Source organism: Salmo trutta, chromosome 28 (assembly GCF_901001165.1).
Source record: "Salmo trutta chromosome 28, fSalTru1.1, whole genome shotgun sequence".
Classification (NCBI taxonomy): Eukaryota; Metazoa; Chordata; class Actinopteri; order Salmoniformes; family Salmonidae; genus Salmo; species Salmo trutta.
The window spans coordinates 3,104,036-3,126,986 of NC_042984.1; the positions used below are offsets into that span (position 1 = coordinate 3,104,036).

A 22,951-nucleotide genomic window follows, 5' to 3' on the forward strand; every position below is an offset into this window, starting at 1 on the left:
TTTCCTGCCGATTTTTGGAAAATCAAATCAAGTTCATTTTTCATATGCACTGGATACACGTGGTGTACACGGTACAATTAAATGCATTATTCATTAATTAAACTTGCAGGTTGCATTCAGGGTTTTTTCCTTTATCAAAGGGGAGCTTATGTGGCAGAGGGCGTGGCAATGGGCACGCCGCACAGCTGGGTTTTTAGAGAACATTTTTAAATACCCCCATCTTGGCGGTGTAGAGAACTTTTTGGATATTTAAGCTAATTTCCTGCAATTCTACACACTTCTCCATGGAGAGATTGTTTCAGTTTTAAATGTAATTTCCTGCGATTTATTTAAATGTATTTACATTTGTAAAAATAAGTATTTATACTCCTTGACGTATTCCACATTTTGTTGAAATCAAAAATTTGTTGAATTGACTTTTCTCACCCATACACATGGAATACCCCATAATGACAAAGTCAAAACATGTTTTTAGAAATGTTTGCTAATAAAAAAAGAAAAATGAAATACAGAAATATCAAATTTACGTAAGTGTTCACACCCCTGATTCAATACTTTGTAGATGCACCTTTGGCGGCGATTGCAGCTTTGATTGTCTTGGGTATGTCTGGATTTGGGGAAATTCTTCCAGATTGGTGAAGTGCTCTAGAGACTGTTCTGTCTGGCCACTCTCCCATAAAGACCAGATTGATTTAGTGTTCTAGAGACTGTTCTGGAAGGTTCTACCATCTCAGCTAAGGAACTCTGTAGTTCTGTCAGTGGTCATTTTGGTTCTTGGTAGTGATGTGACAAATGTAAAAAAAAAATATATATATATATATATATGTGTATGTGTTTTCTGTCATCAAGGCAAAGGGTGGCTACTTTGAAGAATCTCAAATACATTTTGATTTGTTTAACACTTTTTTGGTTACTACATGATACCATATGTGTCATTTCATAGTTTTGATGTCTTCACTATTATTCTACAATGTCGGAAATTGTAGCCATCGATGAGCTTGCTGCAACTTGTTCTATGGCCAATTTGGCCCTCATAAGCAAATTGCTCTTATTCTTCAGTGTTTGTTGGGTGCCCTCCACTAATTGATGTTTTCAGCTCTCATTATAGGTTATGGGATGAGATTGAGATCTGGACTTCTCATTGGCTACTCCAGAACAGTCCAGTGTTTTTTTTTTAAACCATTCCAGGGTGCTTTCTATGTGTGTTTTGGGGTTTGTTGTCCTACTGGAAGACCCACAACCTTCAAGAGACTGGGTTGAACATTGCACTCCATAACACCTTGATTTTAAAAAATAAAATAAAATTCACCTTTATTGAACCAGGTAAGCTAGTTGAGAACAAGTTCTCATTTACAACTGCGACCTGGCCAACATAAAGCAAAGCAGTGCGACACAAACAACAACACAGAGTTACACATGGAATAAATAAACATACAGTCAATAACACAATTGGAAAAAAAGAAAGTCGATATACAGTGTGTGCAAATGGCGTGAGGAGGTATGGCAATAGATAGGCCATAGTAGCGAAGTAATTACAATTTAGCAGATTAACACTGGAGTGATAAATGAGCAGATGATGATGTGCAAGTAGTGATACTGGTGTGCAAAAGAGCAGCAAAGTAAATAAAAACAATATGGGGGATGAGGTAGGTAGATTGGATGGGCTATTTACAGATGGGCTATGTACAGCTGCAGCGATCGGTTAGCTGCTCAGATAGCTGATGTTTAAAGTTAGTGAGGGAAATATAAGTCTCCAGCTTCCGCGATTTTTCAATTCGTTCCAGTCATTGGCAGCAGAGAACTGGAAGGAAAGGCGGCCAAATGAGGTTGGCTTTGGGGATGACCAGTGAGATATACCTGCTGGAGCGAGTGCTACGGGTGGGTGTTGTTATCGTTACCAGTGAGCTGAGATAAGGTGGAGCTTTACCTCGCAAAGACTTGTAGATGACCTGGAGCCAGTGGGTCTGGCGACGAATATTTAGCGAGGGCCAGCCGACTAGAGCATACAGGTCGCAGTGGTGGGTGGTGTAAGGGGCTTTGGTAACAAAACAGATGGCACTGTGATAGACTGCATCCAGTTTGCTGAGTAGAGTATTGGAAGCTATTTTGTAAATGACTACTGATCCTCGAAGTCGAGGATCAGTAGGATAGTCAGTTTTACGAGGGTGTGTTTGGCGGCGTGAGTGAAGGAGGCTTTGTTGCGAAATAGGAAGCCGATTCTAGATTTCATTTTGGATTGGAGATGTTTAATATGAGTCTGGAAGGAGAGTTTACAGTCTAACCAGACACCTAGGTATTTGTAGTTGTCCACATATTCTAAGTCAGAGCCGTCCAGAGTAGTGATGCTGGACGGGTGCGGGCAGCGAACGGTTGAAAAGCATCCATTTGTTTTTACTAGTGTTTAAGAGCAGTAGTTGGAGGCCACCTAAGGAGAGTTGTATGGCATTGATAATCTGATTTCATGATGTCTTGCACACATTCAAGGCCCGTAGTACCAGAGGCAGCCCCACAGCATTATTGAACTGATTTGAACTTCTCAATAAACCCACCTAAATCCTGGGGGGGGAAATATTCTGTGGACCAAATGAAACAAAATTAGAGCTCTTTGGCAATACATGTCAGCGCTGTGTTCACTGACAACCAAATGAAACAATCCATGGAAAGAGCAGTCTCAAAGATGGGGGAGGTTTTGTCAAGCTGTGGGGTTGCGTTTATACTTCTGGGGGGGGGGGGCGTGAACAAGGCATCATAAAATCAGCAGATTATCAGGTGTTTTGCAGTCCAATGTTCATCCCAGTTTATAAAAACTGGGTCTCCATTCAAGGTTGTGGGTCTTCCAGCAGGACAACGACACCAAACATATCTTTTTTTTTTTTAAAAGCACACAGGAATGGTTAAGAAAGGTGCAGGACTGTTCTGGAATGGCCAACAACAAGTCCAGATTTGAATCCCACCCAAAACTTATGGCGAGATCTGAAAGCATGTTGGAGAGGGTACTCCTCGAAATATGGAAGAATTGCAAGCAGTTTGCTGCTGAAAAGTGAGACAAATTGCCAGTAGAAAGGTGAGCAGTGCTTTCTCTTTGGGGTTTTATGCCGGATTTCTGTGTAAGCCCTTTGACGTCTACTGATGTAAAGAAAAAAAAAGGGCTTTTATAAAAAAAGATTGCATAAGCCCCAAGAAGCGTTTGTCTGCAGTTATCTTCGCCAAAGGCTGTGCAACCATGTACTTGTACCGGGGTGCCAATAATTTTGTCCATACCAAAAATAAAATTAAAAAAATCCAATGTATGGAGATCAAAATTTGTCAAATTTCTATGTTTTTAAAAAGAAATCAGTCTTTTTTTCTTTCTTTTTTAAGAAAAAGTGCAACAGAGACATGGCATGGACAAAATTATTGGCACCCCAGAGCTAGTACATGGTTTCACAGGCTTTGGCCAAGATAACTGCAGACAAATGCTTCTTGGGGCTTACGCAATCATTTAAAAGAAAATAAATTATAAAGCTGTTTTTGCATCAGCAGATGTATGTGGGGGATTGTATGTGCTCAACTGTATGTGCCAGTTCATTCTGGCTGCTCTGTCTCTCTGTCTCACTGGCTTGCCTGTTGTTTTTGTTTTCGGTCTGTTGCGTGTAGAGTATCATAGCCTATTCATTTATAGGCCCTGCTTTACTGAAGTTGCGAGACATTTCAAGCCAAGAAATTGCGAGATAACAGCATTACATTGCTGATAGACGGGCCTAGTGCACGGTTCTGACTCCGTCTGCATGGTGGCCGACTGGCCTATACTGTGCCACTCTTCTCTGAAGTACGGCTACTAATCAGTCTCCTCCATTCCAAAAATAATACATACTATCAGTTGGCAGACTCGACACTAAAATGGGAGTCGACACTGGGAGTCGATATGCAAGGAGTTGACGAAATCAATTATTTTGGAGTCTCTACCACTAAGAAAGACCATTGTCCGTAAGTTGGAAAAAATGGCAGAGAAAGGCAAGTGAAAGGCAGTGAAGTCTTGTGTGGCAATAATTTGAGTAAGGAAATGCTAAATTTGCGGGGTGGCGTGAATGTCCATTAATGGTAGTAAAGGTGCGATTCTAAAGGGACGCATCATGAAACCCAAACGGTTGCTGGTAGCAGCACAGCTGCAATGTGAATTCACATGGATTTTTTTAAAGTATTTTTTTCCTGTTTTTCTTATCGTTTTAACAGAAACAAAAAAACATCCCCCATTTGTCACATCCCTACTACTTAGTAGCGTGGCCTGTTTTTTTAGCGCAGGAACTTGATCAGTCCTTGTCTTTCCTCTGCAGACACCCTGACATGGAATAAACCGTCTATCAACGGGACAGCTCCTCTTCCCCGCAGTCTCCACTCTGCCACAACCATCACCAACAAGTGAGTTAATCCAATTGCTTAACTTGAGCAACACATTTGTCTTTTCAGGGAGAGGGACTTTTTATTTATTTTTTTTCGTGAATTTTTTTGCTTTTTATACCCTGAACCGGCAAGTAACTGGATGTAGTGTGAACATTTTTACTTCTGAGCTAGTCTGGTGCGTAGTTTGTCTATCAGGAGCTCACCTTTCTCCCTCCTCACCTGTCTCTTCTGTAACACAGGATGTACGTGTTCGGAGGCTGGGTTCCCCTGGTGATGGATGACGTCAAAGTAGCGACACACGAGAAGGAGTGGAAGTGCACCAACACACTGGCCTGTCTCAACCTAGGTATGTCAGGCTGATCGACACACTGGCCCGTCTCAACCTAGGTATGTCAGGCTGATCGACACACTGGCCCGTCTCAACCTAGGTATGTCAGGCTGATCGACACACTGGCCCGTCTCAACCTAGGTATGTCAGGCTGATCGACACACTGGCCTGTCTCAACCTAGGTATGTCAGGCTGATCGACACACTGGCCTGTCTCAACCTAGGTATGTCAGGCTGATCGACACACTGGCCTGTCTCAACCTAGGTATGTCAGGCTGATCGACACACTGGCCCGTCTCAACCTAGGTATGTCAGGCTGATCGACACACTGGCCCGTCTCAACCTAGGTATGTCAGGCTGATCGACACACTGGCCCGTCTCAACCTAGGTATGTCAGGCTGATCGACACACTGGCCCGTCTCAACCTAGGTATGTCAGGCTGATCGACACACTGGCCCGTCTCAACCTAGGTATGTCAGGCTGATCGACACACTGGCCCGTCTCAACCTAGGTATGTCAGGCTGATCGACACACTGGCCGTCTCAACCTAGGTATGTCAGGCTGATCGACACACTGGCCCGTCTCAACCTAGGTATGTCAGGCTGATCGACACACTGGCCCGTCTCAACCTAGGTATGTCAGGCTGATCGACACACTGGCCCGTCTCAACCTAGGTATGTCAGGCTGATCGACACACTGGCCCGTCTCAACCTAGGTATGTCAGGCTGACCGACACACTGGCCCGTCTCAACCTAGGTATGTCAGGCTGATCGACACACTGGCCCGTCTCATCCTAGGTATGTCAGGCTGATCGACACACTGGCCCGTCTCAGCCTAGGTATGTCAGGCTGATCGACACACTGGCCCGTCTCAACCTAGGTATGTCAGGCTGACTGACCGATCAACCATTCTCTTAAGGGCCTACACGCTCTCTGTGCCGCTATCTGCGTGGTTTTACATAGTTTTGTGCCGCTGAATAATTTTGGAACGGGTAGTATTCGTCTCTCCGTCGTTCTGTTAGTGCATAGTGTGTAGAGCCCTTTAGCTAAAATGGCCTAAAAATTACAGTATTTGGTGCTCAATGTTTTTATAAAATGCTGACCACAAAAAATTTACGAATTTCTAAACAAAAAAACTAAACTGTAATGACACAGAAACCTGTCTCTGCTACAATTGACCTCTCAACTTAGTAATGTGAAATGCAATTTTGAAACTCCATTCGCAATGCTAAAAAATAACGTTACATGTAAAATCACATAGAGAATGCTAACGATCACATTGCAAAAAAAAAAAATTGTACAAGTTCATGACCTAAACTATATAAGGTCAAGTGCCACACCGCTGCATGCACAAAACAAATAAATATTAGCCAGCAAGGCTCTCTATCCAGGAGGGAATTCTCTGCTGTTACCAAGCGAATGCTTGATTATGGAAGAAGCTAACCACTTAGCTAACGTGCTACTACATTGGCAAAACAAATGCTCAACTGTGAAGCATTTAGTACATTTTAAACAGTTAACTTAATACTTTATATTATATCTAGCTGACCAACATTTTTGTAGTGAATTCCATCCTGTAATTAGATCACCTGGCGCATTCTGCACAGCAGCGAGTGATTCACAAGGGTCCGGTTTCTCGTTGTTGTGTGTTTGTAAACAAACACGTGACTGAGGACTACCGTAAGCATCATAATAATGTGACAGACGAAATTAAGAACGCAATCTGCTTTATCTCCTAACGTATTGCACAAGTTGACTGCAGGTATTTACTTAAAAAAGTGGCTACAAATATAGATATTTTTTTATACTTCAATGAAATGGTTAAGCAGGTATTGAAAACCATCATGAGGCTTTCTCCAAATACCCCGGTATATGGGTGTACCGCCCCAAAATACCCCGACATGACGGCTCGAATCCAAAAATCAAAATGTTTAGTGACTTGACTAGCGCCGCTGATGTTTCTCCTCTGTCCGCTCCTAGACTCGATGGCGTGGGAGTCGGTGCTGATGGATTCTCTAGAAGATAACATCCCCAGGGCCAGGGCCGGTCACTGCTCCGTGGCCATCAACTCACGTCTCTATGTGTGGAGTGGACGGGACGGATACCGCAAGGCCTGGAACAACCAGGTGTGCTGTAAGGACCTCTGGTACCTGGAGACAGGTGAGTCCCTTAGTTCACTTCGTCAGTCTGTATGACACTTGCTTGTTCAGAAAGATGCTGTTGCTTGTTTGTGTGGGTTTTTTAATTGAAAGTATCAATAATTCATTTTGATGTAGAACACTTTTTTTTTTTTAAATACAGGGAATCTCAACGTGATAATCTGTGAAGTACTTGTGTGTTGGGAATTTAACAGTACAAATAAGTACGGTGGGATACAGCGAATCCTTAAGAAATCAGGTAGTTATTTTTGATTTGTTAACACGAACCGCTGCTCTGTTCCTCACAGAGAAGCCCCGCCCGCCGTCACGAGTGCAGCTGGTGAGAGCCAATACCAGTAGCCTGGAGGTGAGCTGGGGGGCGGTACCTACCGCAGACACCTACCTGTTGCAGCTGCAGAAGTACGATATCCCTCCCACCTCAGCCACCACTACCCCCGGGGTCAGCCCCGCGACGTCACTACCGGTCAATTCCCCCAAGAGCCCTGTCACAGCCTCTGCAGCGTCTCCGCAGGGCCTGCCTCTCCAAGGCATAACGCTGGTCCCCTCCCCCACCACCACAATGCCTGGGAGTCCACTGGCTGCTGCTAATGCACGCGGGCCAGGTAACGACGACTGAATAACTGATTTTATTTAACCTTATTTCTGTAATATTTTAAATGATATCTTTTTTTCCCCTCTTTTTTTTGGGGGGGGGGGGGGGGCTTAACTTCTCCAAAACTCTTAATTATAATTGTGTCAAAACAAAATCAAAGGGTTTCTTTCCAGATCAGCCACCGTCTTAAACATTGGTTGTAATTTTCTCCCCTCCAGCTATCCTGAAGGTGTCTGCTCCCCACGCCACCACAGGCACCTCCATCGTCACGGTGAGACAGGCCAACCAGGGCGGGAAATCTCCCGTAACGGTGACGTCACTTCCTGCCGGGGTCCGCATGGTGGTGCCGGCCCAGGGTGCACAGGGAACGGTAAAGGACGTACTATGTTCTATATACCAAATGCGACCCTATTTCCTATAGATTACACTACTTTTGACCAGGGCCCATAGGGGAATTCACACTACAAACTTATCACCCTCATGCACTTAAGGAAATCATGGCTGTATTGGAACTAGTGGATATATGGAGACTTAAATACCTTGACCTTGTGAGATATACATGGCGGAGGCTCAATCAAGCTAGTCGTCTTGACTACCCATGTCATTTTTGCTGGCACCAAAAGTTAGTGTTGATTGACAGCATTCTGTTAGAGAAATGATGTGTTGGAAATGTAATCAAAGCCTACTGGATGACAAATTGTTTTTAACCTAGACAGAAGAATTTAAGTGACTTTTTTTTCCCCCCTATGTAAAATAGATACAACAGATCCCCTTTATTGTATGGGGACACTTAAATGTACTTTAAGAGGCCATGCAATTCAATACTCCTCTTTTTAAAACAACATATTTAGGTAAAAAGAGTTCATCTCAAACAGGAACTAAAAGTATAGATAGATGGCAATAAAAACTGTACCGTAAAGGCTCAGAATAACAAAAAGAAATGAAGGAACGTAATAGAGATCAAGTGTATAAAATATTTAAGCGGAATTTAAAAAAAATGGATGGAATGTGGTGGGGAAATGCACAGAATTCATTTTTTTATTTTTTATTCTTCAACATGAAAATGCTACCAAAAATTATTTACTTAAACTTCTTACAAATGATTCCATGATTCACCAAACAATATTTTAAAAGAGGAAGCAAAGTACTTTAAAACATATGTTCTCATTTTCATTCTCCTCCATCGCCACTAACTAAAGTTAATGGTAAGGGTATTTTTCTAATAATAGTATAAAATTAACAGCTATACAGAGACTCATGTGAAGGCCTAATTACAGAGGAGGAACTTCTTGATGCAATTAAAGCCTTTAAGGCTGGGACAACTCCAGGACTGGATGGCATACCAGTGGAAGTATACCAAACTTTTTTTGATATACTGGATGGCATGCAAGTTGAGGTGCAGTGCATTCGGAAAGTATTCAGAACCCTTGACTTTTTCCACGTTTTGTTACTGGTGATGCACCGATATGACATTTTTGGCTGATAAAGATATCTGATATTTTCCTTGCTCAAAAAAACAATGCCTATATGTAATATTTTGGCGCCCTTTTTAAGCATTCTAGTACAGTTAAATAGTTAACAGACCGCAGTGTCCGTGTGTGTAAGGCACTGCATCTCAGTGCAAGAGGCGTCACTACAGTCCCTGGTTCGAATCCAGGCTGTATCACAAACGGCCGTGTTTAGGAGTTCCATAGGGGCGGAGTCGTCTGGGTTTGGCCGGGGGTAGGCCGTCATTGTAAATAAGAATTTGTCCTTAACTGACTTGCCTAGTTAAATACAGGTTAAGTAAAAACCTGGATTTCATCATACATGTCAAGCGGTGAAGTTTAAGCTCTGTCTGTCCGTAGCCTCTCTTCCTCGGTGCTCACTGTCACTGTGTCCGTTTCCATCTCGTCCAGCTGTGTCTGTGACATTTCACGTAAACCCTGTTTCTTGTCTTCGTCGAAGTAGCGGTCCTTGTACGTAGCATCGAGCATGGTGGCGACACAGTAAAGAGAGAGAGCCACCGACTCGCCTGTTCACAGCCTGTGTCGGCAGTTTTGTTGAGCAGGTGTTTTCAATGCCATGACAGAGGGGTATCACGTCTGCTGCCGGTGCAGTTGAGGAGCTTATTTCTCTCCTCAGTTGTTCGAATGGAGCCAGCTAGCGTGTTCATGTTTCAAACATGTTCTCAAATGCCGTTGAAATGGCAGCAGCGGTATGACAACCAGCACCTTCATGAGCATGCAATACGACTTTCCTCAGTACGAAATCCTCGACGACTCACTGTGCTGTCAGACTCAACCTGCTCATGGGGCTGATATCGCTGGTCCAAATGTCAGTCATGAAGCTAATATCAGTGATGCTATTGCTGTGTAACTCCGGTAGGGCAACAATAGCGCAAAAATAGCGCACTTGGTAGTGTGTATCGGTACCAGTCGGCGAAAGCCAACATCACCCACGACAAAGAACAGTTGATTGTCAAGGGCAATGAATTCCATTATCTTGGCTTTAATGTATTTCGCCTTTTGAGTTGCCTCGCTGAAATGTTCTTACCTTTTTCAAATGACTGCTCGACTTGTTGACTGCTCGATCCACACAGCAGACATTGTGGGCGAGGTTAGGAATGCTGTGTTGCACGTGTAGCGTAGCATTTTACGTGGCATCATTACGTCATGTACCTACGTTATATAGGTATGCACGTCAGCTTTGACATCGGTTTTGCACATCGGAGTTAAACTGGACATCGGGCCGATACCGATGTTGCCAGTTTTAGCTAATATCGGACTATATATTGTGCATTGCTAGTTAAAGCCGAATTCTAAAATGGATTCGATTGCCCCCCCCCCCCAATCTACACACCAATCCCTGTAATTACCAAGCAAAATCAATTTTTTTGTAAATGTATTAAATATTATATATGGAAATGTCACATTTACGTAAGTTTTCAGACTATCAATTCAGTATTTTGTTCAAGTATCTTTGCCAGTGATAACAGCCACAAAGCTTGGCAGACTGGAGTTTCTCCCATTCTTTTCTGAAGATCCTCTCAAGCTCTGTCAGGTTGGATGGGGAGCGTCGCTGCACAGCTATTTTCAGGTCTCTCCAGAGATGTTCGATCGTGTTCAAGTCCGGGGTCTGGCTATGTCACTCGATGACATTTGAGACTTGTCCCATAAGCCACTCCTGCGTTGTCTTGGCTGTGTGCTTAGGGTCGTTGTCCTTTGGGAAGGTGAACCTTCGCCCCAGTCTGTGGTCCTGAGCGCTCTGGAGCAGGTTTTCATCAAGGAACGTTGTACTTTTCTCCGTTCATCTTTCCCTCGATCCTGACTAGTCTCCCAGTCCCTGTCTCTGAAAAACATCCCCACAGCATGATGCTGCCTCCACCATGCTTCACTGTAGGGATAATGCCAGGTTTCCTCCAGACATGACGCTTGGCATTAAGGCCAAAGAGTTCAATCTTAGTATCATCAGACCAGAGAATCTTGTTTCTCATGGTCTGAGAGTCTTTAGGTGCCTTTTGGCAAACTCCGAGCGGGCTGTCATGTGCCTTTTACTGAAGAGTGGCATCTGTCTGGCCACTCTACCATAAAGTCCTGATTGGTGGAGTGCTGCAGAGATGGTTGTCTTTCTGGAAGGTTCTCCCATCTCCACAGAGGAACTCTGGAGCTCTGTCAGAATGACCATTGGGTTCTTGGTCCCCTCCCTGACCAAGGCCCTTCTCCCCCAATTTTTGAGTTTGGCTAGGCGGCCAACTCTAGGAAGAGTCTTGGTGGTTCCAAACTTCTTACATTTAAGAATTATGGAGGCCACTCTATTGTTGGATCTTCAATGCTGCAGACATTTTGTGGTACCCTTCCCCAGATCTGTGGCTCGACACAATCCTGTCTCTGCGCTCTACAGACAATTCCTTCGACATCATGGCTTGGTTTTTGCCCTGACATACATTGTTAACTGTGGGACCTCATATAGACAGGCGTGTGCCTTTCCAAATCATGTCCAATCAATTGAATTTACCACAGGTGGACTCCAATCAAGTTGTAGAATCATCAAGGATGATCAATGGGAACAGGATGCACCTGAGCTCAATTTCGAGTCGCATAGCAAAGGGTCTGAATACTTAAATAAGCTATTTCTGTTTTTTTATTTGATAAATTAGCAAAAAATTCTAAAAACCTGTTCGCTTTGTCATTATGGGGTATTGTTTGTAGATTGCTGAGATTATTTTTATCCATTTTAGCAAAATGTGTAAAAAGTCGAGGGGTCTGAATACTTTCCGAAGGCACTATATATCAAATATTTTCTGTTGTACTCAAAGGCACATTATTAACCTGTTTTAACCACACCTATAAAAATGGTAGACCATCAGATACTCAGCAAGAAGGTCTGATTTATTTATTACTCTAACACAACCCAAGTGGTAAATACATAAAGATCCAGTCCATTTAAACAAACTGGAGACCCCGTACACATCCAAATATTGTAGCAAAATGCTATAGCGCATAGAATTAAAAAGGTATTGTCGTATATTGTTCATCCTAATCAGTGTTTTTACATGGACAATATATTGGAGACAATATAAGACAAGTACTGGAAACAATAGAACACTATATCTGGGAAACCAGGCCTGGTATTCATAGCGGACTTTGAAAAGGCCTTTGGTAAAGTACAACTGGAATTTATATATAAATTCCTGGACAATTTTAATATTGGAGAATCTCTCATACAATGGGATGAAGTTATGTATAGCAACCCCAGGTGTAAAATGATTAATAATGGATACTTTTTCAGAAAGTATTAAATTGTCAGGAGGATTAAAACAAGGCTGTCCGTTATCAGCATATCTATTTATTATGGCCATCTAAATGTTAGCTATTAAAATCAGATACAACAATAATATTAAGGGGATAGAAATCCAGGGCTTAAAAAACAAAGGTGTCATTGTACGCTGACGATTTGTGTTTTCTTTTTAAAACCACAATTTGGATCCCTCCACAGCCTCGTAGAGGATTAAAACCAAATTATGATAAGATTATCATATTAGGTATTGGATCTCTAAAATATTAAACGTTTACATTACCATGTAGTTTACCAATAAAATGGTCCGTGTGGCTCAATTGGTAGAGCATGGTGTTTGCAACGCCAGGGTTGTGGGTTCGATTCCCACGTGGGACCAGTACGGAAGAAATGTATGAAATGTATGCATTCACTACTGTAAGTCGCTCTGGATAAGAGTGACTTACAGTAGTGAATGCATACATTTCATACATTTTCTTCCGTAAAAAGGGTATTGTCTAAATGACTAAAATGTAAATGTCCGACTGTGAAGTGGGCACACTCTGTATTCATGTCCCGAAAGAAGGAAATTATCTCACTACAATACATTTTTATAGAAAGTTAGTCAAATTTGTTAAGATTTTACTACCATGGAAAGCACAACACCTGTGTGTTTGTGTAAAAATCACCCTGATTAACTCTTTAGTCATATCCCAGTTTACCTAACAACTTTTTTTTTTATATGAGCAAAAAAATATTCCACTTTATTTGGAAAGGCAAGCCATTCAAAATTAAACAGGCCTATTTATATAATGAATATTCATTCGGAGGGAAGAAATTATAAAATATTAAAGCATTGGACCTCCAACTAATGGCTTTAAAGAACAAAATTGTTTAAAGAAAATTGTGAGAAATAAAGTATACCAGTTTTTAATTTAAGGACCAAAAATTTGACAGCTGAACCTTACAGGTTGCAAAATAGTTGGGAGGAGATTTACCAATTTACATGGCACATGGTTTATGCACTGATACACAAAACAACACCGGATTTAAAACGTAGTTTTTTAATTTCAATTATTTTATAAAATTCTTGCCACCAGTAGAATATATATATCTCAGCTCTGCAGATTTTGCTGCGAAGAGACAATCATTAGATCACTTGTTTTGGTACCGCCCATATGTAGCTTGTTTTTGGTCGCAGCTTTAGTAATGGCTGAAAAAATTCATTTTTTACTCTCTAAATAGCACTGCTGGGTGATTTTTGATTAATTATATTATTGATCGATTTGACTATGACTTATCTTATCAATGGTGTTTATCTACAATCTGTAGGAACTATATAAATAGAAAGATTCAGAACTTTTGTGAAACAGCACAGTGGAAAAAATATATGGCAGTTAGATATCAATACTAGATGGTCTTCAGAGATACTGAACAAAAATATAAACGAAACATGCAACAATTTCATTTTTTTTTTTTACTGAGTTAAAGTTCATATAAGGAAATGTCAGTTGGAAATAAATTCATTGGGCCCTAATCTATGGATTTCACATGACTGGGCAGGGGTGCATATATGGGTGGGCCTTGAAGGGCATAGGCCCACCCACTGGGGAACCAGGCCCAGCCACTGGGGAGCCTCAGGCCCAGCCGATCAGAATGAGTGTTTCCCTAAGAAAGGGCTTTATTACAGACAGAGATACTCCTTAAATTTCACGGAGAGTATGTGTGTGTGTGTAACCAGGAAGTAGAAGCCTAAGTGTTTGTGTCCATTAGTTTACTCTTAGTAGGGGAGGTGTGGTAGGGTTATGGGAAAATAATAAAGGAAATATATTTCCATAAGTCGTAGTTAAAACTAGTTATCTCAGGTCTGATTCATGCACAACAAGTTTAGTTCCTTCTATTCCATATACATTCCATATTCTCTAGTCCTATGAATAACCAAACTTTATACACTTTGAGATTTATTCTTGTAAAACAAAAAAGTGATTTATAAATGTTAATAATTGTAATTATTTTGTACGTGTCTGCTTCCTCCCCCACCCCCACCCCCTCAGCCAATGGGCAGCAGCCCTCAGATGAGTGGCATGGCTGCGTTGGCTGCAGCAGCTGCGGCCACCCAGAAGATCCCGCCCTCCACGGCCACCATGCAGCTGCCAGCCGGTGCCACTATAGTCAAGACCGTGGCCATGAGCCCCGGAGCACAGACTGCTAAAGTAGCTTCGCCTGTTATGGTAAGAGATCCCTGTACGAATAGTAACACACACACACACACACACACACACACACACACACACACACACACACACACACACACACCATGTAAACCTCCGCTGTTAATTATGAACTCTTCAGGTACACTAGAGTGATTCTGTTTATCAAGGCTGTGCTCCAATATCCACATTACCTACTGTACCACCATGGAGTGAAGCAATGTTTCGGCCCCGCCTTCTAAATGCTGTCTTGGCCCCGCCTTCTAAATGCTGTCTTGGCCCCGCCTTCTAAATGCTGTCTTGGCCCCGCCTTCTAAATGCTGTAGGGGCTGTCTTGGCCCCGCCTTCTAAATGCTGTCTTGGCCCCGCCTTCTAAATGCTCTAGGGCCTGTCTTGGCCCCGCCTTCTAAATGCTGTCTTGGCCCCGCCTTCTAAATGCTGTAGGGGTTGTCTTGGCCCCGCCTTCTAAATGCTGTAGGGCCTGTCTTGGCCCCGCCTTCTAAATGCTGTAGGGGTTGTCTTGGCCCCGCCTTCTAAATGCTGTCTTGGCCCCGCCTTCTAAATGCTGTCTTGGCCCCGCCTTCTAAATGCTGTAGGGCCTGTCTTGGCCCCGCCTTCTAAATGCTGTAGGGCCTGTCTTGGCCCCGCCTTCTAAATGCTGTAGGGCCTGTCTTGGCCCCGCCTTCTAAATGCTGTCTTGGCCCCGCCTTCTAAATGCTCTAGGGCCTGTCTTGGCCCCGCCTTCTAAATGCTGTCTTGGCCCCGCCTTCTAAATGCTGTAGGGGTTGTCTTGGCCCCGCCTTCTAAATGCTGTAGGGACTGTCTTGGCCCCGCCTTCTAAATGCTGTAGGGCCTGTCTTGGCCCCGCCTTCTAAATGCTGTAGGGCCTGTCTTGGCCCCGCCTTCTAACTGCTCTCTGTCTGTGTCTCTCTCACCCGGTGTTGTCCTCCTAGGTTAGTAACCCAGCAACCCGCATGCTGAAGACTGCTGCCGCTCAGGTGGGCACGTCAGGTGTTGCCACACCCGGAACTCCTTCTCGCCCAATCATCACCGTGCACAAGTCTGGCACGGTGACGGTTGCCCAGCAACACCAGGTGGTTACCACGGTAGTGGGAGGAGTCACCAAGACAATCACCCTGGTTAAGAGTCCCCTTACTATGGGGGGAGGTGGAACACTGGTAAGATGCTGTTTAGTTACCTTATCAGGATCCATAAATTGTCCGGCTAACTTTGAGAAATATTCGGAAATAACTCGTTTTTTTTGTGGGGGGGGGGGGGTTCTACAGTTTGGAGTAGTTTTCAATACATTTAATTAAACCATTTAATAAGAAATATTAATGATGATAATAATAACTTTTATAATTCAGAAATAACTTTTAGATTTTCTGGGTTGTTTTTCTGCTTATGCCAAAGCTAAACTTGGTATATGGGTTGTAAATTGTTGGTTGAATTAATCCCAATTCCCATTTCATGCATCCTTCCTATACAATATGTTTAAACAAATCTGAACATTGAAGCTAAACAAGTTAGCTGGCTATCTCGTTGACCCCAGTTTTGTGACATGCCCCACACCCCTGGTTTAGCAGTGACTCACTGCATCTGTTTTGTGCCCCCCGTTCTAAGCTGACTGCGGCCAACCAGGGTCAAAACAAAGTGATGTCTGGCAAGGACGTGCAGCATTGGGTTAGTTAGGATGCCTTCTGTTGTCTTTTACATGAACAGTGGAACAGTCCATTCACATATTAAACATGTACAGTAGAACAGTCCATTCTCCCCATGGGGGGGTCACATATTAAACATGTACAGTAGAACAGTCCATTCCCCCCATGGGGGGGGTCACATATTAAACATGTACAGTAGAACAGTCCATTCCCCCCATGGGGGGTCACATATTAAACATGTACAGTAGAACAGTCCATTCTCCCCATGGGGGGGTCACATATTAAACATGTACAGTAGAACAGTCCATTCCCCCTCCATGGGGGGGTCACATATTAAACATGTACAGTAGAACAGTCCATTCTCCCCATGGGGGGGTCACATATTAAACATGTACAGTAGAACAGCCCATTCCCCTCCATGGGGGGGGTCACATATTAAACATGTACAGTAGAACAGTCCATTCTCCCCATGGGGGGGGTCACATGTACAGTAGAACAGTCCATTCCCCTCCATGGGGGGGTCACATATTAAACATGTACAGTAGAACAGTCCATTCCTCCCATGGGGGGGTCACATATTAAACATGTACAGTAGAACATTCCTCCCATGGGGGGGTCACATATTAAACATGTACAGTAGAACAGTCCATTCCCCTCCATGGGGGGGTCACATATTAAACATGTACAGTAGAACAGTCCATTCTCCCCATGGGGGGGTCACATATTAAACATGTACAGTAGAACAGTCCATTCCCCTCCATGGGGGGGGTCACATATTAAACATGTACAGTGGAACAGTCCATTCTCCCCATGGGGGGGTCACATATTAAACATGTACAGTATGGAAGTCGCTTTAAATAAAAACATCAGCTAACTTCCATTAATTAATTAATTTAATTAGTGACAAATGTAAAATACATAATTTCCTCAGCCATGTAAGTACAACCATACCCACCCATATATGATATCATCTGACATTAAATTGGCTTATCTTGATAGAAGTGATGCGAAAACGTCTGCTAAGTGGAATATATTGTAGTAGGTTATAGGTCAAAAACAACATGTCTTAGACCTGTCTCTCCTCTGTCCTCAGCTGTCTAACCTGTCCAACCTGGGGAAGGTGATGTCCGTGGTCCAGACCAAGCCTGGTCAGACCGGAGCGGTGACAGGACAGGCTGGCTCCAGCCTCCAGCACATTATACAGGTCAGTAGTCAGGTAGCTTAGTGGTTAGAGCGTTGGGTCAGTAACCGAAAGGTTGCTGGTTCGAAATCTGTTCTCTGATTCAGAGGCGTTGGGTTAAAATGCGGAAGACACATTTCAGTTGAATGCATTTAGTTGTACAACTGACTAGATATCCCCCTCTTTCCCTTAGTCTTGGGGGCGGCAGGTAGCCTAGTGGTTAGAGCGTTGGACCAGTAACCGAAAGGTTGCTAGATCGAATCCTCGAGCTGACAAGGTACAAAATCTGTCGTTCTGCCCCCTGAACAAGGCAGTTAACCCACTGTTCCCCGGTAGGCCGTCATTATAAATAAGAATTTGTTCTTAACTGACTTGCTTAGTTAAATAAAGGTTAAATAAACTTTTAATAAAGTATAACCTGGGTCATTTAGTTCAGGGATGTGTAACTCAGTCCTCGAGGGCCTGATTGGGGTCTCACTTTTTCCCCCATCCCTAGCAAATGCATCTGATTTTAACCTAATTACATTTGAAACCAAAGACCATGATTAGTGTATTTGCGGGCACTGGGGCAAAATTGTGTCACCGATCAGGCCCACGAGGACTGGAGTTGCCCATCCCTGATTTAGGATTTGTGTCAACGACTAGTCTTAATCTGTGTGGCTATGTTCGAAATGTCTTTAGATCTGGTGAGAAAATCTCTTGACAGCCTGCCTAGTCCTGTACGGGGTCAGCCTAGTCCTGTACGGGGTCAGCCTAGTCCTGTACGGGGTCAGCCTAGTCCTGTACGGGGTCAGCCTAGTCCTGTACGCAATCGGCCTAGTCCTGTACGGGGTCGGCCTAGTCCTGTACGGGGTCGGCCTAGTCCTGTACGGGGTCGGCCTAGTCCTGTACGGGGTCGGCCTAGTCCTGTACGGGGTCGGCCTAGTCCTGTACGCGATCGGCCTAGTCCTGTACGGGGTCGGCCTAGTCCTGTACGCGATCGGCCTAGTCCTGTACGCGGTCAGCCTAGTCCTGTACGCGGTCAGCCTAGTCCTGTACGCGGTCAGCCTAGTCCTGTACGCGGTCAGCCTAGTCCTGTACGCGGTCAGCCTAGTCCTGTACGCGGTCAGCCTAGTCCTGTACGCGGTCAGCCTAGTCCTGTACGGGGTCAGCCTAGTCCTGTACGGGGTCAGCCTAGTCCTGTACGCGGTCAGCCTAGTCCTGTACGCGGTCAGCCTAGTCCTGTGATGTACGGGGTCAGCCTAGTCATGTACGCGGTCAGCCTAGTCCTGTGATGTACGGGGTCAGCCTAGTCATGTACGCGGTCAGCCTAGTCCTGTGATGTACGGGGTCAGCCTAGTCATGTACGCGGTCAGCCTAGTCCTGTGATGTACGCGGTCAGCCTAGTCCTGTGATGTACGCGGTCAGCCTAGTCCTGTGATGTACGCGGTCAGCCTAGTCCTGTGATGTACGCGGTCAGCCTAGTCCTGTGATGTACGCGGTCAGCCTAGTCCTGTGATGTACGCGGTCAGCCTAGTCCTGTGATGTACGCGGTCAGCCTAGTCCTGTGATGTACGCGGTCAGCCTAGTCCTGTGATGTACGCGGTCAGCCTAGTCCTGTGATGTACGCGGTCAGCCTAGTATTGTGATGTACGTCAGCTTCCACCTCCATCTTGACCTACCGACCACTAACCCTGAAAACCCCCTCCCTATCAACCAGACTAAAGGTCCCCTCCCGGCGGGCACCATCCTGAAGCTTGTGACATCAGCGGACGGCAAGCCCACCACCATCATCACAACATCTCAGGCTGGGACGGCGGGAGGCAAACCCACCATCTTATCTTACAGCGGCATGCCCACCACCACCAAGCCTGGCACGCACATCATCAAGACCATACCCATGTCTGCCATCGGACAAGCAGGTTAGTCCTGTCTGCTTCCTGTACGTCAACTAATTCATCAATCAATTGAAAGGCAATTTGTGATTTTAAAAATATTGTTAAAAGAAGGCTTTACAAATGTGGAGTTTTTTTTTATTTTTTAGATCGTTTGGATTCATAGTCGGCATGACATTTGGCATTTTTTTACAACGTTTTCATAGTGGCCCATTGGTGCAACCACATGGATTATTTTTAAATGTGTCTACGTATGACAATAACTTCCTGTTACTAAATGTATTTAATCTGTTGTCTGGTTAGGAGTGACAGGAAGTGGTATGAAGTCCCCCATTACCATCATTACCACTAAGATGATGACACCAGGCACTGGGACACCAGGCAAGATCATAAGCGCAATGCCCAGAGCTGGGGCTGGTCAACAGGGACTCACACAGGTATACCAACCCCCCCTCTATCCCTTCTCTAACCTTTAACCCTGGTACAGTAACACCAGGCAAGATCATCAGCGCAATGGTACACCTATCTGGGGCTGGTCAGCAGGTACACCTGTCCCCTCTCTAACCTTTAACCCTAGGACAGTAACACCAGACAAGACCATCAGCGCAATGGTACACCTATCCCCTCTCTAACCTTTAACCCTGGGACAGTAACACCAGACAAGGCCATCAGCGCAATGGTACACCTATCCCCTCTCTAACCTTTAACCCTGGGACAGTAACACCAGACAAGGCCATCAGCGCAATGGTACACCTATCCCCTCTCTAACCTTTAACCCTGGGACAGTAACACCAGACAAGGCCATCAGCGCAATGGTACACCTATCCCCTCTCTAACCTTTAACCCTGGGACAGTAACACCAGACAAGGCCATCAGCGCAATGGTACACCTATCCCCTCTCTAACCTTTAACCCTGGTACAGTAACACCAGGCAAGATCATCAGCGCAATGGTACACCTATCTGTGGCTGGTCAGCAGGTACACCTATCCCCTCTAACCCTGGTACAGTAACACCAGACAAGATCATCAGCGCAATGGTACACCTATCCCCTCTCTAACCTTTAACCCTGGGACAGTAACACCAGACAAGGCCATCAGCGCAATGGTACACCTATCCCCTCTCTAACCTTTAACCCTGGGACAGTAACACCAGACAAGGCCATCAGCGCAATGGTACACCTATCCCCTCTCTAACCTTTAACCCTGGGACAGTAACACCAGACAAGGCCATCAGCGCAATGGTACACCTATCCCCTCTCTAACCTTTAACCCTGGTACAGTAACACCAGACAAGACCATCAGCAGGGACTCGTGTACAGCCTCTTTCCGCTCCAGTCCCTAACTTGGGTCAGGTAAAAAAATAACATTTGGTAAACGTATGAAGAGTAAATAAGGAACGAGGAGGAAACCAGGCAGTTCCAGGTCAAGCTGTGTTCTGGCTCTGGGCTCCAGTTAAGGCTGGGCCATATGACCAAACTATGTCTCTTTTTTTTTTTTTTTTTTTTTTTTTTTTGAATAATAGAAGTTCCAAATATGCCTTGAGTAAGTTCATGACCCTATGGTGGCAACACAAGTGATTTCAATGGGTCTTTGATCCATTCTGATTTAGTATTATACTGTTCAATCCAACTTCAAACAACAACAAAACAAAAACTGCATTTTCATCCAATTATGCACTTATCATTTCCATGGTTCTGCAGGACCTCCACCAGCCGATAAAGCTAAATAGTAACGTTAACACTATGCCATCTAATTGCAGTCGCCGTACTCATAATATACATGAGAACTATCGTCTTATGGTGAGGATAGCTGTGTTGCAAGCCCAGCTTCAGATGCAATCGTTAGACGAGGGCAATTTAAGTGTAGGAAAAGATGAAACCGTGTCTGCCACTAGTAAATACAGATAGTAGTATAAATCCCCACGACCGGTGGCACAGATGCTGTTTCATCCTCAATCGGTGTCGCTCATTCAGCCGACACTCTTTCAACCGGTCCTCTCCGTTAAGCAACGAGTCAAGAGGCTGAGACTGCTCAGGTCTTTCCTCCACCCGCCACCGAAGCCTCCAACCATTTAGCTCTGACAAATAAAATAAAAAATAAAAACTAGTCTTTGGCGACTCCATTACCTGCAATATTAGACTTAAAAAATAATAATCGAGCGATCATACGCTGTTTACCAGGGGGCAGGGCTACCGACGTTAAGGCTAATCTGAAGAGGGTGAGACTAAAACTGTCGAGTGTAGAGAGTATAGAGATATTGTTATCCACGTCGGCACCAACGATGTTAGTTTGAAACAGAGGTCACCCAAGCGCAACACAGCTTCAGCGTGTACAGTGGCTTGCAAAAGTATTCACCCCCCTTGGCATTTTTCCTATTTTGTTGTCTTACAACCTGGAATTAAAATAGATTTTTTGGGGGGGTTTGTATCATTTGATTTACACAACATGCCCACCACTTTGAAGATGCAAAATATTTTTGGTGAAAAGAAGAAGAAAAAAACTTGAGCGTGCATAGCTATACACACCCCGAAGTCAATACTTTGTTGAGCCACCGTTTGCAGCAATTACAGCTGCAAGTCTCTTGGGATTGTCTCTATAAGCTTCGCACGTCTAGCCACTGGGATTTTGGTAAGCGCCATGCAACAGCAGTAAAGGGAGAAAGATGACTCGTAGCAAACAGAGTAAAACTATATAAAAATTTAAAAAAAACTACGTTACGTAACTCCGGTAATGTAGTAATGCGTATCAGATTTTAACAAAACCAAACATTGAAATGCCGTTCTAGAAGGTCAAGTTAAAAAACCAAACTGGTCCGTTGCATCAATACCTGCAGAACAGCTGCTCCCGAGTGGCTCAGCGCTCTAAGGCACTGCATCTCGGTGCTTAGACGCATCACTACAGAAACCCTGGTTCGAAATCCAGGCTGTTATAACAACCGACCGTGATTAGGAGTCCCCATAGGGCGGCGCACAATTGGCCCAGCGTCGTCCGGGTTTGGCCGGTGTAGGCCGTCAATGTAAATAAGAATTTGTTCGTAACTGACTTGCCCAGTTATATAAAGGTTCAATATAACAAATAAAGTATACCGCCCAGCCATTGGTTAAATATCAAACTAGGCTAATGTAGTAATCAATTTAAGTCTTTCTATGTTCAACCAAAAGCTGCATACATTTTTCTCTTGCCCACCTGAATAAGTTTGACGTGCGTATATTTCCTATCTTGCTCATGTATACTTCACCTGTATGATTCTGCCAGGTTGTTATTGTTATGTTTATAACAGGTTGTTGTTGTTGTGATTCTACCAGGTTGTTGTTGTGATGATTCTACCAGGTTGTTGTTGTGATGATTCTACCAGGTTGTTGTTGTTGTGATTCCACCAGGTGGTTGTTGTTATGATTCTACCAGGTTGTTGTTATGATTCTACCAGGTTGTTGTTATGATTCTACCCGGTGGTTGTTGTTATGATTCTACCCGGTGGTGGTTGTTATGATTCTACCAGGTTATTGTTGTTGTGAATCTACCTTGTTGTTGTTATGATTCTACCAGGTTGTTGTTATGATTCTACCAGGTTGTTATTATTCTACGTTGTTATGATTCTACCAGGTTGATGTTGTTGTGATTCTACCAGGTTGTTGTTGTTGTTGTTGTGATTCTACCAGGTTGTTGTTGTTGTGATTCTACCAGGTTGTTGTTGTTGTGATTCTACCAGGTTGTTGTTGTGATTCTACCAGGTTGATGATGTTGTGATTCTACCAGGTTGATGTTGTTGTTATGATTCTACCAGGTTGTTGTTGTTGTGATTCTACCAGGTTGT

The 22,951-nt window shown here is 44.0% G+C and overlaps 1 protein-coding gene across 5 annotated transcripts in view; it reads left to right on the forward strand.

Moving 5' to 3' along the window:
- hcfc1b (host cell factor C1b) overlaps window positions 1-22,951 on the forward strand; it is a 62,224-nt gene that overhangs the window by 12,749 nt on the left and 26,524 nt on the right. For 3 of the 5 annotated variants that reach the window (XM_029718321.1, XM_029718324.1, XM_029718322.1), the window contains 11 exons: window positions 4,314-4,398; window positions 4,620-4,726; window positions 6,687-6,866; window positions 7,153-7,467; window positions 7,676-7,827; window positions 14,267-14,443; window positions 15,376-15,600; window positions 16,046-16,105; window positions 17,177-17,287; window positions 18,963-19,164; window positions 19,441-19,574. In XM_029718321.1, coding sequence (XP_029574181.1) covers window positions 4,314-4,398; window positions 4,620-4,726; window positions 6,687-6,866; window positions 7,153-7,467; window positions 7,676-7,827; window positions 14,267-14,443; window positions 15,376-15,600; window positions 16,046-16,105; window positions 17,177-17,287; window positions 18,963-19,164; window positions 19,441-19,574 — 1,748 coding nt within the window. The other 2 variants (XM_029718323.1, XM_029718325.1) reach the window with 2 other exon arrangements.